General features: G+C 40.7%; 1 protein-coding gene across 1 annotated transcript in view; it reads right to left on the bottom strand.

The window, feature by feature from the left end:
- HCN1 (hyperpolarization activated cyclic nucleotide gated potassium channel 1) overlaps positions 1-13205 on the bottom strand; it is a 192558-nt gene extending 179353 nt beyond the window's left edge. Inside the window, exon 1 of the mRNA XM_014884290.2 lies at positions 12768-13205. Within this exon, the coding sequence (XP_014739776.2) occupies positions 12768-13141 (374 nt within the window). The 5' untranslated portion in view covers positions 13142-13205. The remainder of the gene's footprint in view (positions 1-12767) is intronic.
- Positions 13206-14884: the final 1679 nt, after the last annotated feature.

The raw sequence follows: 14884 nt of genomic DNA, 5'->3' as shown, positions 1-14884 counted from the left end.
TAGCCCACAATATCAAGCACCAGGAGATGCCTTTACATTAATTGATGGTTTTTCTCCTTCTGGCACACTTTTGCCAGCAGTACAGGAGGTCATTTCCATTGCATGGTTGCAATTAAACATGAGCGTTTACTACATTTTATCACAGGCATCTACGATAATGATACACCTGACTGAACTCCTACAACCAGTATGTATTAAAATTACTAACTATGTGTAGAAGGTATTTCTTGAATTACATCAGTTTTTTAGTTGAAATGCATTTATTAAGTATTTTGTTTTAATTTAGTCATATGAAATTGTTATTGTGCCACTGGAAGGTACATTTTACCAACACTTAGATTAATTTAAAATTCTGTTCTATCTTCATTGAGACAGAATCTATCTAAACTGGAGTTGTCATACAAAATACATACATTACATAAAAATTTTTCCTCCACGCTGCCTTTATCCATTTTTGTAAGAGAGCAAGTCACTTTAGGCATCAGAATAACATGTCACTTTTTAGACTGAAAAATGAAAGTTTGCTCGAGATATTAAGATTTGAAAATTTATTCAGACTTAACTACAGGCTTTGTTATATGCCTCACCTATAAATATTTATCAGAAAAAATATAAAAGGGAATTATTTAATAATCTGCTTCTCCACTTTATATCTTGTTAGAGTGACTTTGGCAGATGACTTTGAAGTCTCTTCATGCAAAAATTCTTTCTCCAATATTTGGGTCTTCAAACAAAACAGTCCATATTCCTTAACAATAGGCTGGTCCTGACATCAGACACCCACTGCAGGTTAGAGGTTGCAGAGGGAAGTGTTTGCACCCAAGTAAAGTTGCCTATAATTGTAGCCACCGATAAGCAGCTCTAAAATAAGCACTCAAAGAAACTTTGGTCAGGGACCCATGACCTGAACTATAAACAACCGCAAAAATACCAAGGAAGCTCTTTACTTCCATACTGATAGATGATTCTTGTTTTTATACAGCAAACAAAATGAGCTGCCCTTTCTGTGGTGAATAAAACACCAGATGTCCATCTTTATCTTCTACCCATATTCTCTCAAAATGCAGTTGCCTAAATATAATAAATAGGTTTCTGCCTTTCAGCAAATGAAAACATTTTACTTTGGAGATCTCATAAGAGGTTTTAGCCACAAGCCAATATTCCTCAGAAAGACTAAATCTAATTTAGCCAAATATTTATGTTTCATTTTTTGGAAGACAGTGAGTTATGAACTAATCAAATGTGTTTAAACTAAAGATGTGTGATAATTAGAACTGCCAAACAGATATTAATAATTTATTGGTGGAGAACAGCAAGAAATTAAGAGAGAAAAAATTATTAACAGAGCTTTTCCCCATAATCTTAGAATATACATTCATCTGTAATTTGCAAATCAAAATATATAATACAACAAAAATGGAAGCTGAAACATATTTGAATTATTCTGACACACTAGTTCTGCAAAATACACAGCACCAATGGGAGATGTTTTCTAAAAATCAGGTTTACCATTTTGGGCTCCTTATGACTGGAATTCTGAAAGAGGTTCAGGCATGGAGTCCAGATGCTTACAAGTATCTGGGTTCTGAAACCCAAAGATAGATGGGTTCCTGATTTCCATCTCAGATCTTCACCTAACATCCTATAGATTTGCACACTGTGCAGAGCACTGCGTAAAACTGACACTTTCAAAGCCGTTCCAGAAATGGGAAAATTCGTACTGGAAACATGAAACCAAGTAAAATACCATATTCCACTCGCTCATTTTGCCAGTGGCACAAAATCAGCGTGCACATTCAATACAGACGAGCTGCTATTCAGTGACACTCCACGGAACCAGGAGGCAGCAGCCCCAGCAGGAACATCTGCCACCATTTCAGGCGGATTCATGGTACCTGCATTCCCAGGCTACAAAGCCAGCTCTCCTTCCCTGAAGCAAGTCTGAACTCTGCCGTGCTATGAGGAACAAGTGTGGGAGTGGAGGTTCACTGCAGCTCTCCCATCCCTTCCACAGAAAGATAAATTTGGTCTAGCCTGTGGAGAATGTAAAAGTTGGCTGCAGCTTAGAAATTACAGGAACAACCATAGTCACATCGAGCAGCGCTCATGCAGTCTTGGGGAATGAGGGGGATGGTGGCGGAAATTGCTGAATAACACTGATTGTATAATACTGACAGAGTATTCCTCAGACCTGTCTTAATGAGAATCATCTCTTGGCAAAAGAAAATTAGCGCACATGTGAATGACAGAGTGCAACACACGGGCAGACTAAAGAAAAACCTAACTCCAGGAAATAAGCATAGAGAACAGTTTAAAGTGAAACAAGAAATTTTAAACTCACAGTTAGTGCCTTTATATAGCAACATAAAACCAGAGACATTTGATTGGATTCACTCACAATCTATGTTGTACTTAGCTCACATCTAGCTAAGTAATATGTATATGAAATAATAAAATTATTACATAATGGATTTAGTTATTTTCAACACAAAAAACCTTGAAATTTTTTTGGACTTCTTTTTCCATTACAGAGAGATGAACCACCATAATAAATTCATTATTTCAATAAATAAACAATAAGAACATGTACAAATCCTACTGAACAGCCAGCAGTATATCACTGGATTTAATATTCTGTTCCAAATTTCAAAACCACATTTAATTTAGCAAAAACAAGTATTTCATATAATACTGACAGAATGCATGCAATTAAAAGTCTGTCTGGTCATGTGGGCACCTCATGCTTAGGTTACTCATCTCTCACTTTTCCCACACATTCAACATCTACTGCTTAATAAGCCATAGGATTTCAGACATTTTCAATTCTGACCCTTTTTAAACGCTCTGATAGATTGCCTACCATCTGGCAGTGCTTACTCTTGGTACCACACTCCCTTTGCATTACAAAACTGTGCTTCTGATAATTATATCTTTAATATGGTAGATGTATGCAAGACTTGAATTCCCATGCTGGCAATATACAAGCTGAAGGGACAATTTCGGCCAAGTGCCTGTGTAACAGTGTATGATAACAGTATGTTCAACTGCATCACGCAGCAATTCTCAACAGAAAGCTACTAACCTCTCCAAGCCAAGGGAAATGGAAAATATACATGAAGGTGTCTTTTTAAATTACTACAAGGCATTTTACAAACTGCAGGAGGCTATGAAGAATATCTAAACTAACTTCTCCCTGCTAGTTTGAACAAACAGCTCAGTATCTTCTAGCTAGCAGACTGAATAAAAATGGAAAACTACACAGCAGAACAAACAAATTCTTTTAAAAATCAGTGCATTATTTCCATTTATTTAAAGGAATCCATTATATCTTCAGAAAGAGCTGTAGGAGGATGAAGAGAAGACAGAATGAGGGGGAAAAGGAAGTTGTTTCCAAAAAAATACTCTTTCAGGGATTACATCCATGTGCTCCAAGGAATTTTTGAAAGCAAGTTGACTAGAGCACGATTTCACTAACTGAAAATTTGACCATAAGAAATGCTATAAATAAAAGAAGAGGCAAGATTCAGTACTTAGGTAGTCATCTAGATAAGAGTTTCCATGAACACTGCACATACAGCTCTGAAAAATAGCTCTTAAGAACACTTGGTAAAGTGGGTATATGAGAAAGGTACCCAAGTAAGGACTTAAGTTTGAGGTATATACTTGAATTATTTTGCTTCTTTTGTTTTGTTTCCAAGTTTCAATCGACCAGACTAATCCCAAGCTGGAAAAGCAATTCTTGTTTGCTACCACCGGGCTTGTCTGGCACTAAAGGCAAGGTGAACCAGAGTGACAGACAAGCTTGGCTCTTACCCTCACTGAAAAATCAAGTGCAAACAAGTCCATATGCAGCTATCCCAAGGATCCTGCGGCCCTGGATGTGTCTGGGGAACCCAGAAGATTGCAAGTGTCTACTGCCAGGCAATAATAAGATGTTCAGGGAGTACCAGCACCTGCTACAGGTTTCATAGCAATTTCTCTGCCAGACCTAAATAATAAGTCCTCCTGGAACGAACAACTAGACAGAAATCACTCAAGAGCTGATGGAAAACCTCTCATTAGCCGTGTGAAAGCTTGATTGCATTTCTATGGTTTGGCAGCCATGCTTTTATCCCATCTCCTGGGTAGAGCTGGACAGATCTTACTCTATGTATCACATAAAAGTTCTGTGTATTTTCCACAGCTTTCCCCTAGAAAAAGATAGACCAATTATGTATTATTTGAGTCTCAATACATATTACTCTAAATTTACTGCAATCCACATATTTGCATTAAGGTCAGATCATTTAATCACCATACTGTCTATTGCTGCAGTCATGCCATGAAGAGGGGTGCTTCTTGGAAGATCTGATAAATTACTCTAAGATGCAATGGAACCAACTCAGGAAATATCAATATTTCCACACCTTAGTCTGCTGATATGAGGAGACAAAAAAACTAGAGGCAACCAAAGTACAACATGTATTTGATACTTGAGGGCACAATTTATTTCTATGGGGCTCTTTATATACTGGAGCCTTAGTGCAAATGTAAGATTTGGTGATTATCAGACAGAATTGGATGAAAAAGAGTAGTATCACTTAAACCCCTCCTCAGTATTAAAAACAATTTTTATGTATATTAGTTATTTTAAAGTCATTTAAAAAAAACTCACTAAAAAAAATTAAAAAAACAGAACCAACATAGCTTTGACTGTGAGAATAAAGCAACTCTGCTTTTTCAGTAGAAAATGAAATATCTTAGTATGAATTTTTAATAAATATGACATTTTTAGAGATAGAAACTTAACAGCAGTAGCACACTAAATTCCGATAGTGTATCAAAATATTTACTAAGTGACATCCTTAATTAGATAATATACACACATAAACAACATCAAAGATAATCTAATAAAAACAAAATCCTATTCTTAGCTATACAATGTAAATTAAGTTTTGGGTACTTCACTGGCAAAAATGAGAATGGCTTTGGGGTTAGTTCTGGGTTTTTTTCAAATATGTAATGGAAAGAGTATGAAGCTTTTTTGTAATTAAATGAACATTTTTCTGAACATAAGTTTATTCCAGACTTATTCCAGTTGCATCGCACTACAAGGCAATAAGATTACTGAAAAATACCATGCAGCTTGCCTGAATCTGACTATCATCAGATTAAAAGATATTAACAGAGATTTTATGGAAGCTAAATGACAGTGTCCTTGAGGTAGTACTGACATTGACTCCAGCTGATACAGTTTTTGGTTATTAACATACCTTACTATGTGTCTAGAACAAGCTCTCCAATAATTAGAGCTGAATACACTATGATTTTTAAAATTAAATCATGCCTCTGGGAAAGAATGAGGAAATAGACAGCTAAAGGACTTTCAAGCAATTAACGAGAACTCTACTGTCAGGTTAAAAATTAAACATTGCAAAGTAGGTTAAAAGTTTCCTCTCTCAAAAAAACGTATATTGACATAGAAAACAGTTCTCAGGCACGCTGTTGAGTGAAAGCAAAGGTGAGAACAGATACTTCCTATTTATGATCAAATTAAGTAAATTTCTTTTCAATTTTTCATATTCTACACTCATCTCTAAAAATAGTTTTTTGCCTTCTTAAAACTTCAAATTGAATCTCTCAAAAAAGCGATGAAATTTAATTACATATTATAGTGCCACTGATCTTAGGTAGGTAGGCAGAAATGCAGCACTAAAGACTTGTACTTTTTAGGTGACCTCTGAATTTATACATCTCTATTTCTGCTACTCCAGGCTGAACAATCAGAAACTGAGCCACTCAAATTTTGACTTCATTATATAAACACCCCCCCACCACAAGAAAGCCTAAACCACCTTATCAAACCCTATGCATCTTTCAATTACCTGTTGTAGTCACCAAACACCCAATCAAATAATAAATCTAGACTTTTGTGTACTACTTGATGCTTTTACACAGTATTTCAATTCACAGTTCCCTTCATAAACCCAAGTGTAGAAATCTAAGTTGAAGAAAAAACTTTTACTGACTGAATTACAAGCATCACTTATTTTGATCTGCTAACAAATGAAGTCGCAGAAGACATTTTAAAATGTGTCACATGCTAAAACAATCAATTGGAATATCAGAATCAGAATTTTCCCCTCAGGCCCAAGCACAATTATGATCTTATGAGACCTAATTTTTATATGTGTATACAGAGATATGGATATTGATCATATTTATTAAGCACTTTTTTCTCATTGCAGTCAAAACAAAAAAATCAGAAAACTGAAGAGGAAGTCTCATGCTATTGACTGTCCCGGGTTACATTTTAAAGACTCACATACAATATCCAGAAAATATCATCTTTGACTTAAATGTTAAAGAATTATTCACAGAAATTCTGTAACATTTGGGGTTCATTTTATTTTGCTGTGGTTTCTTCCTAAACTTATCTCAAAATTATGATGAACATACTTGCCTTTACATAGATTGTGTCAAATGCGAATATAGTAAAAGTAAGCATCTTGCAGAAAAAAATGTACTTTTGTATTTATTCATAGGTGCTGCCAGTGATCTTCAAAATGTCCCAAGTTAAATTAAAAGTAACTCAGAGAACTGAGGAATTGAGTTACACTTGTTCAGCTTTTTGTCTCCCATAAACTTTATTCGATGTTCAAGTAAGTACCACGACAAGAATGTGAAAGAAAATGCAGTGAATAGACTGTTATTCTAGAACTAGAATGAAGATAATGAAAACTGGCAAATGTTCAACATATAAGTGACACGCTCAAACTATGCATTAGTATTCTACATATCCAGAGACAGAAGGATGTCTTATTAATAAAATGAATCACTTTGCCTGAACAAACAAGGGCATACGGCTTCCCACATGCCCTAGAGGTCTGGAAGGCGAGTGGCTGCTGCACCAACCTTGGGTGGACTCCACTGCCTTGCTTTAGTAGCTCTTGAAGAAAACCTCAAAGCACACAAGAGTACATGGCCCTCGTGAGTCCAAAAGCACGAAATGCACCTCTCTATCCCTATTTTCTCTTAGGCGTCCCTGCTTACAACTGGTACAAAAGGAAAAGTCAGTCACTAGCTTTAGTCAACTAGATTTCATAACAAATGAAAAAACATAATAACCAATTCCATGATACCCAATCTGTGATAACCAATGATGAGACATTACTCATTAATAAAAATAATAGGAACTGGAGATAAAAAACAACCTAAATCATTTCTGGCCTATATTTCACATCAGAATATTTCCAATAGAATATTTTGTTGCTTACTTTTGGTTCTGCCTCCTAAACATCTAATTTAGATATTTGTAGCTGAAATTTCACTCCATTATTTCAATGTTATTTCCTTCCTCTTCGTAGCATCTGTTTATGCATTTGAGGACCATTACTGTATTTCTCTTCAGCCTGTCTTTATGAGAGTTGCGTTTTACCTGGGGAACTGTTGTGAAGCTAAATATTTAACTTGATGTCAGAGAGAATTGTCAAACATTTTAAACGCATTATTTAGATTAACGCTACAATTCCGTCATTTTATTTTTTAGGGCATTTACAGACGTAAAGGGCAAAAATTGTTGGAAGGAAGCAAATAAAAACCCAAGCACTCTTAATAATCTTTTTATCACTAACGGTTCTCAATGTTTAGCCAAATGTAAGGACTGAACCTCCAGCAACAGGAATAGTTTATCAGTACCAAGTTTTTCTTTAGTACAACTAAAAATTATAGTCACAACAATAGTAATTTAAAATGATATATGAAAGATATTCTCAGCTGAACCTGTGCTTCATTCATAAAAACATAACTTTTTTTACAAAAATTGTTTGCACAAGGAATATATATATATATGTATAGTATATAGTACAATTGTAAGTCCATGATTATGATTTTACTATTGAATTCAGAAGTGTCAATTCTGCAATAGAATCTCACGACAAATCCTGAGCAACAAGAAAAGACTACCTTGAGAATACAAAACTATGGCCATTTCATATTCCTACACCACATTTCATATTCCTACATAATGTATCTATTAAAACCTATGCAAATTTGTATCTGAACTATTTAATACAGACCAATATAAACATGAGTTATGTATTTCATTTTGAATACACATGCCTCTATCAATTACATTTAAGTCTGCTAAATACATTTTGTCTTCATTGCATATAGCATTACCTTCCAACTCTACTGCTCTATATAAACCTAAGTATGTAACAGCTCACAAAAACATAAATCTCATTAGCTTCAAGAGAGACATTAAAAACATGTGACAAAAGAGAAGCACAAAGTGCTTATCCTAAGCTTCTTAAGACACAACTTAAGATAGGTATAACGCGTAGAGTGAAGACTGGTCCCAAAAAGCAGCTTTAAAACCAATGCATGCATGAACTCTAGAAACATGATTGTGAGCTGCACACATAACATGCACTGCCTATCATGTTAGGGCGAATGCTGGTGGTCAAAGACAAGTCCAAAAGATAGGTGAAAATTAAAAAGACAGTCGATTCATAATGCAAATATAAGCCCAAATGTTTAAAAAAAAAGGTATCATTTAAAAAAACATGAGGCATGCTAAACCATGGCAATTGTGACTTACAGTTTGGCACACTTCCTTGAAAATTGAAGCTGTGTATATAACAACATGGATGGGTTGCATAAAACTGCGCAATATAACAGAAAGGTTTTTAACAGCAAGAGAGGCAAATTCTTCTGTAACTACCCAGACATACACATGCAAATGTTATGTCTTTCACCCTGATTAAAATCTGTTGAAACCTGACATTAAATTACTTACAAGGTACCACCAATAGGGCCTTCAATGATTTATAAAGGTTTCTGTGATAAACCTCAAACATTCTTATGATGCCTTAAATACGTATACAAAAAAGGTTTTGAAACTAGAATGGCACACAAGCTAAAAAAAAAAACCTGGCAAACCTTTATTATTCACTGCACTCTTAAATATTTTGTTCAAGTTTTAGAAATAATTCTGCTTTCACTTTACTGTTATCATTAGAATAAGACTTTGAGTTTCTTGGATAAATGAGAAGCTACCCAGAGAGATAAAATGTCAACTTTTTTTTCCTAATGTTTCCCATTACTTTATACTTCGTATTATTTACACAGGGGAAAAAGACCCTCAGCACTGCCTGCACTGCATATCTTTCTTTACCTGCTACTCTGACAGACAACGCCACATCACAGTCTTACTTCATCTTGAAGCCAGTTAAAATTTTTGTCCCCACTTCCAGACAAAGGCTGTTCCCAAACATCAAGCTGACTGTAACCATCAGAGTGTAAAGGCTACATTTACACACACACGTATTATTTCCACTCAGTCTGTCTCATACACTGCTATTTCTAGTCAAAAGACGCCACTCGGGTAGCAACTCTTTTCTTTATAGATTGCTGACTACAGATGCCCTAGCCAATGTGGATAAACCCAAGATTTCCTTGACAGAGTGAGTTTCTCTGTGTGGGGGAAGGGAGGGAGATTCTACAGGGTTAGATGAGCAGCCCAGGCATGTGCAAGCCAGCCCTCTGAACTTCAAAGAAACTCCTGACATGCCAAAGGACAAGCAGTAATTAATCATCTAAAAATCAGTCATGTACATTTCCATGACTACCAGAATGCTGTAACATATAAAAGTCATCCAAAGCCCATGTCCACCACAACTCTCCTATGAAATAAATGAAATGTGTGTGGCAGCAGCAGAACCATGAGCAGTTGCTCCTATATCCTGTCAGCTTTGTCCTGCTCTCATCCAGGGGCTGCGAGGCCACGGGGCTGGACCAGGGATGCTCTCCTGAAGGCTCATTCTTCCACGTGTGAGAATGGACAGCTGGAGGCACTCGGTATCTCACAGAACGCAAACAGGACTTCAGCAAACTCTGACGGATAAATTCACTTTTGTGATTCATGCAATTACACAGAATTGTTGTCCAGCTTTAGAGATACAGTAATCACAGCTGCAAAGTGATAAATAGAGGCCTTGTGCTGGGTTTGATGTGCATTAGGTGCTCGGTTTATGTAACAGCTTCCAAATTACACATCAGCCTCAGAAGACTGGGAAAAGACAACCAGGATCAAAATGGTCCCCTTGTGGAAAAATTATGTAATACTTATTGAATTTAATCCTCCAAGGGTATAGCTGCCTGACGAAAAGACAATTCTTCCGTGAAACACATGCAGGATGGCGAGCCATAAAACTAAAAACCAAGCCCCACAAGGCTGAAACTAACCACAGAGCACCGAGTTTAGAGCTTCCATGCTTTGTTCATACCAAAACAAGGGGCAGAAGGGCACCAGGATGCTGTCCACTCCTCCGAATATCACAACAAAATACCGTTTGGTGTAGATGAATATACTGTTTTACAAAAACAGGAGAATGAGATCAAGAAATATAACCAAATACATCAAACCATCCCAGGAAATGCATACAAGACATGCAAACTAGGAAAAAAATAAAATGGTCTGCAGAAACCTATACCAGAATTTTCCCATATTCTACATGGCTAACCCAGTATTTTCCTAAGTGTGTCTACATTTAAAGTTAACTGAGACGCCTATTTTCATATGTGCCATAAATACCCTAATAAGAGCTGCATTTTACAAATGCAGGATACCATAAAATACTCAGCTTTTTACTTTTTTCTTGTTAGTTTGGTAGAAAATTTAGTTCTTTCGTCTGATAGAATCAATATCAACACAGTGGTATGAGAATACCCCTGTCCCTTTGGATGCTTTAAGGCTCGTCTACACACAAGAATTACATTGTTGCAAATAACCTCCAAAAATAAATCAAGGTATTCATTCCTTACATCATTACACATGAATTCATTCTGATACAGAGACACTCTTAGATGGCACTTAAAAGTGCTGTTGTAATTCCCAAATAAGGCGAATATACTGTATAGTACAACTTCTTCACACATTTTGCACTGCCACCCAAGAAGAGTTGTACCACTACACAGCTGCAGTTGTTTCGGGAGAAACAGCACGCACATCTCATATTTCTCACTGAAACAGTCCTACTGGCTAAAAAAAATGGGTCTGGAGCAGGCCACACCATCCCAATCCTAATGAAACTCTGTGACCTTTATTTAAAAAACTAACACTCTAATAAAATAAGAACTTTAAAAATCATCAGAAAATAGCAATTAATTGAAGAATAAGCAGACAACAGGCTTGAAAAGGATGCAGTGTTGTTCACTCTTATTGAAAATAAAAGGGAAATATGCTACGATCTCTGAACCTTTCCACTCGAAAAATTACTACACAATTAGAAGATATTTCTGTAATGAAACAGAATGAACATGCTTATCATCTATTTCAGCTTAAAAACTTACATGCTGCAAAATGTGACAAATAAGCTCCTACTGCCCAAAACACTGAGTGTGCACCTCACTCAGAAACCAAGCTTACAACGGAACAAGGAAAATTATTCACAAGAATAACCTCATTCATTTCAACAGAATCCTCACGTGAATAAAGTTACTCATGCACACATACAGATAAGGAAGAGGCTATCAGAGCCCCCCAATCCCCTATGCATGCTACTACAGCACCAGATGTGACTTGCTACATCCCTCTCTAGCTGGTGGAAAGGGAGTGGGTAGGCGCTTGGCTCTCTCTCCCCTCTTAAAGCACCTGCTAATGCAGCTGAGCTGACATGCAACGGGGGAAATGTACTCCAGGAAAAGAAAAAGTGCAGTTTATTGAGTTCACGGAATCAGGAAAAAAAGCAGGGATTTGAAGCATGATTTCAAGTCATAACTGAGTGCTGCCGTGCTCCTCCACTCCTGGTAAGCTCTTAGGCTCAGCTGCAAGGTACTAGCAGACCTCAGTGCGAAACACCTCACTTCTAACAGTCCCGAAGAAACTTGGACTTTGAAAGTATTTCCTCCTGTTCGCACTGAAAGAATACTCTGTTTAACCCATTTTTTTCTTAGAAGATCCATTTAACTATTGAACATTCTGGATTTTCCTTTTCTAAACACAATCTCCGATGCAATTCACTTATCGTATAGACGCAGGTTGTTCAATTCAATCTGTTGATTAAATATGCTTAATGACATTAGGTAGTTCTCAGAAAATATCATAGAGAGTGTTACATTTATAAAGGCATACAGCCAGCTGGCACAGAGTATGGAAGGAAAAAATCTTACACTTTAAATGTAATTTTAAAGGGAACTGTAACTTCTTGGGCATTTATTTCCACTGCTTTCTGTATGAATATTCCAATCCAGCATCCATGCAGCTTACTGAGAAAGCAATGCTAATTTGCAATCACATTTACCTGCCTCCCTATGAAAACACAGTTTTCCACGCATCACCTGGACAAACTTATTTTACTGTAACTTTGACAGAGATGCACTTCCTTCCCGCAGCCCGTGGAACAAGTGTTTACACCGGCTGTTCAGGGAAGGGCAGGCGTGTGCAGACACTGGGATCTGACTGATGCTGATGCAGCAGCGTAACCCCCCGGGCGAGCTCTGATCCCCCTGGGGCAGAGCGGCCCCGCGGCGCAGACAGACCGGGACGGCGGCGTGGAGAGGCACGGAGCTCAGCACGCTGCCTCGGGGCCGGCGGGCGGAGCCCGGCCGGCGCGGGGCCTGCGGGGCCGTCCCGGGTGCAGCACGCTGGAGAGCGCCGGGCCGAGCCCGCGGCAGCCCCGGCCGCGGCCCCGCCGCCCGGTCCGGCGCCCGCCGAAGTTTGAACCGGGCGAGGTGCGAGGCGCCGGGGCCACCCCTTTCCCGCCCGCCGTGAGCCCCGCGCTAACCTGAAGTCGCTGTAGGGGTGGATGATCCAGAACCCCGCAGTTTTAACCCTTTCCTGCTCCTTCTCCACCGCCTTCTGGCTGCCGAACATGCGGAGGGAGAATTTGTTGACCCCCGGCTGCAGCATGGAGGTGAACTGCCGCTGCATGAAGCCGTACTGCCGACGGGGTCCCTCGGCATCCTCGAAGCCCACCACGGGCTCCTCGCCCCCGCCGCCGTCCACTTTGAAGCACACCGAGTTGCCATGCTCCTTCACGCCGCCGCTGCCGGGGCTGCTCTGGGCTTTCTCCGCCGAAGCCGCCGGCTTGGCTGGGAACGAGTTAGCGCTGCCATCGTCCCGGCTGCCGGCGGAGGAGCTGCGCTTCCCAGCCTCCATGCTGCGGGGCGGGCGCACCCCAGCCGCGGGAGAGCGCGGGGAAGCCTCACCACCGCCGGTGCCCTTCAGCGGCGCGGCTGGGCTGTGCCGCCCTGGGCTGGGCTGGGCTGGGCTGGGCTGGGCTGGGCAGGGCTGGGCAGGGCTGGGCTGGGCTGAGCTCCGCGCCGCCGCGCCGCCCGGCATCAGCAGCGCCGCCGGCTCGGAGCGCGCTCCGCGCAGGGCGGGCAGCGCCGCCCCTCGGCCGCCCCCTGCCGGCGGCCCCGCTCCCCTGACATTGAGCCCGGAGTCCTTGAGGGAGCGCCGGAGGGAGGGGCCGGGGGCGAGCGCAGACAGGGACAGGGGACAGGGGACAGGGTACGGGGGACAGGGGACAGGGGACAAGGCCTATCCCCAGCGCCAGCACCGCACCTCCTCAGGCTCACAGGAACACGCGTGGGTAGATGTTCCACCCTGGGCAAAGCAAGGGGCAAGGCGTGGGGTGGTAGCGTGCCCGCACAGCCCGAGCGAGAAACAGGGGCTGGAGTGATGCAGTGGGGCGCTTTCACGGGCTCGCCGGTCCCTTGGGAAGCCTCTGTTGCTCCTCGTGGAGCAGGCGGACTTGGAGAGAGCAGGAGGCGGCGGTCTGCCTGGCCATGGGGCCGAGGGGCGGCACTGGAAGTCGCGGAGGCGTTTTGAGTTCATCCTGCTCAGAGTGCAGCGTGTGTCCGGCACAGGGGAACATGGGTGGAGTGTGAGTGAGCAGGGAAGGCGAGCTGCTGGGTGACATTGGTTTTCACAGACGAAACACATCAGTCCGGTTAGACAGTCCCGCCAAGCGGGTCTCCCTTGTCCCTTAGCCCCGAGCGGGCTGGAAACGGGGCCGAGCTGATGAGCGCGGGATGGGGGATGCTGCGGGCACGGCTGGGCCACCCAGGGGTGCCGTTCCCGTCGGGAGGGCTGTGCTGCCACCGGCACCTGCCTTTTCTCCCAGACAGGTGTAAGATGGCAGGTGCTCCCGAGTGCTTAGACAACCTTTATACGTATGCCAAGAGGCGATTTGGCCTTTGTTTGCACGTCAGTAGGAAACTGGAAATTCAGTTTGCTCCACTTGATATTTAAGTACATAAATTACAATTTAGAAGCTTCTAAAAAGCTGAAAAAGCTGCCAGACGGAAAGGAAACAGTGGGTATTTCTAGCTCCCAGTGCTCCGCGTAGACTCGAAGGGAATGGAGTATATACTGCCTTCAGTATCTCTACACTCAGTAGAGTGTACACTCAGTCCTAGTGATTGCAGGTTGTAACTGGGGAGCTGTGGGATGAGGTAGGAGCTATGAAAGCAAATGATAAGCTGTTTACAAACCATGACCGAGAAGGGCCTTGGTCTCTGTTCTGAAGAATGAAAGATGCTGATACTTGCCCCAAAAGCTGTGAGTGTCTTTGGGTTACAGAGTGATGGAGAATCAATATCTGCAGATATTATTACAGGAGCTCTAGCATTATGTCTGCCTGCAAAAACATATATTACAGCATATACATGTAGGTCCTGGCCTTCTATTTAGAATAGGTTTGACATTGGTTTGTTTTTCACACATTCTTGACACATTTTTCATTCTGCATATTAAAAGTAGAGTAGGAAAAAATTAGTAAAACCTCATAAGCTTGACTCTGGTATTTTCAATGGCATTTTCCACTTCATTTTTACCCACTTTGTCCTTTACACAACTGATGCTTAAAGCTAGGAGAGAAATAGATGTGCAAATCTG

The sequence above is a fragment of the Sturnus vulgaris genome, chromosome Z (assembly GCF_052056855.1).
Source record: "Sturnus vulgaris isolate bStuVul1 chromosome Z, bStuVul1.hap1, whole genome shotgun sequence".
NCBI classification, from domain to species: Eukaryota; Metazoa; Chordata; class Aves; order Passeriformes; family Sturnidae; genus Sturnus; species Sturnus vulgaris.
This window is presented reverse-complemented; position numbering and strand designations above follow the sequence as displayed.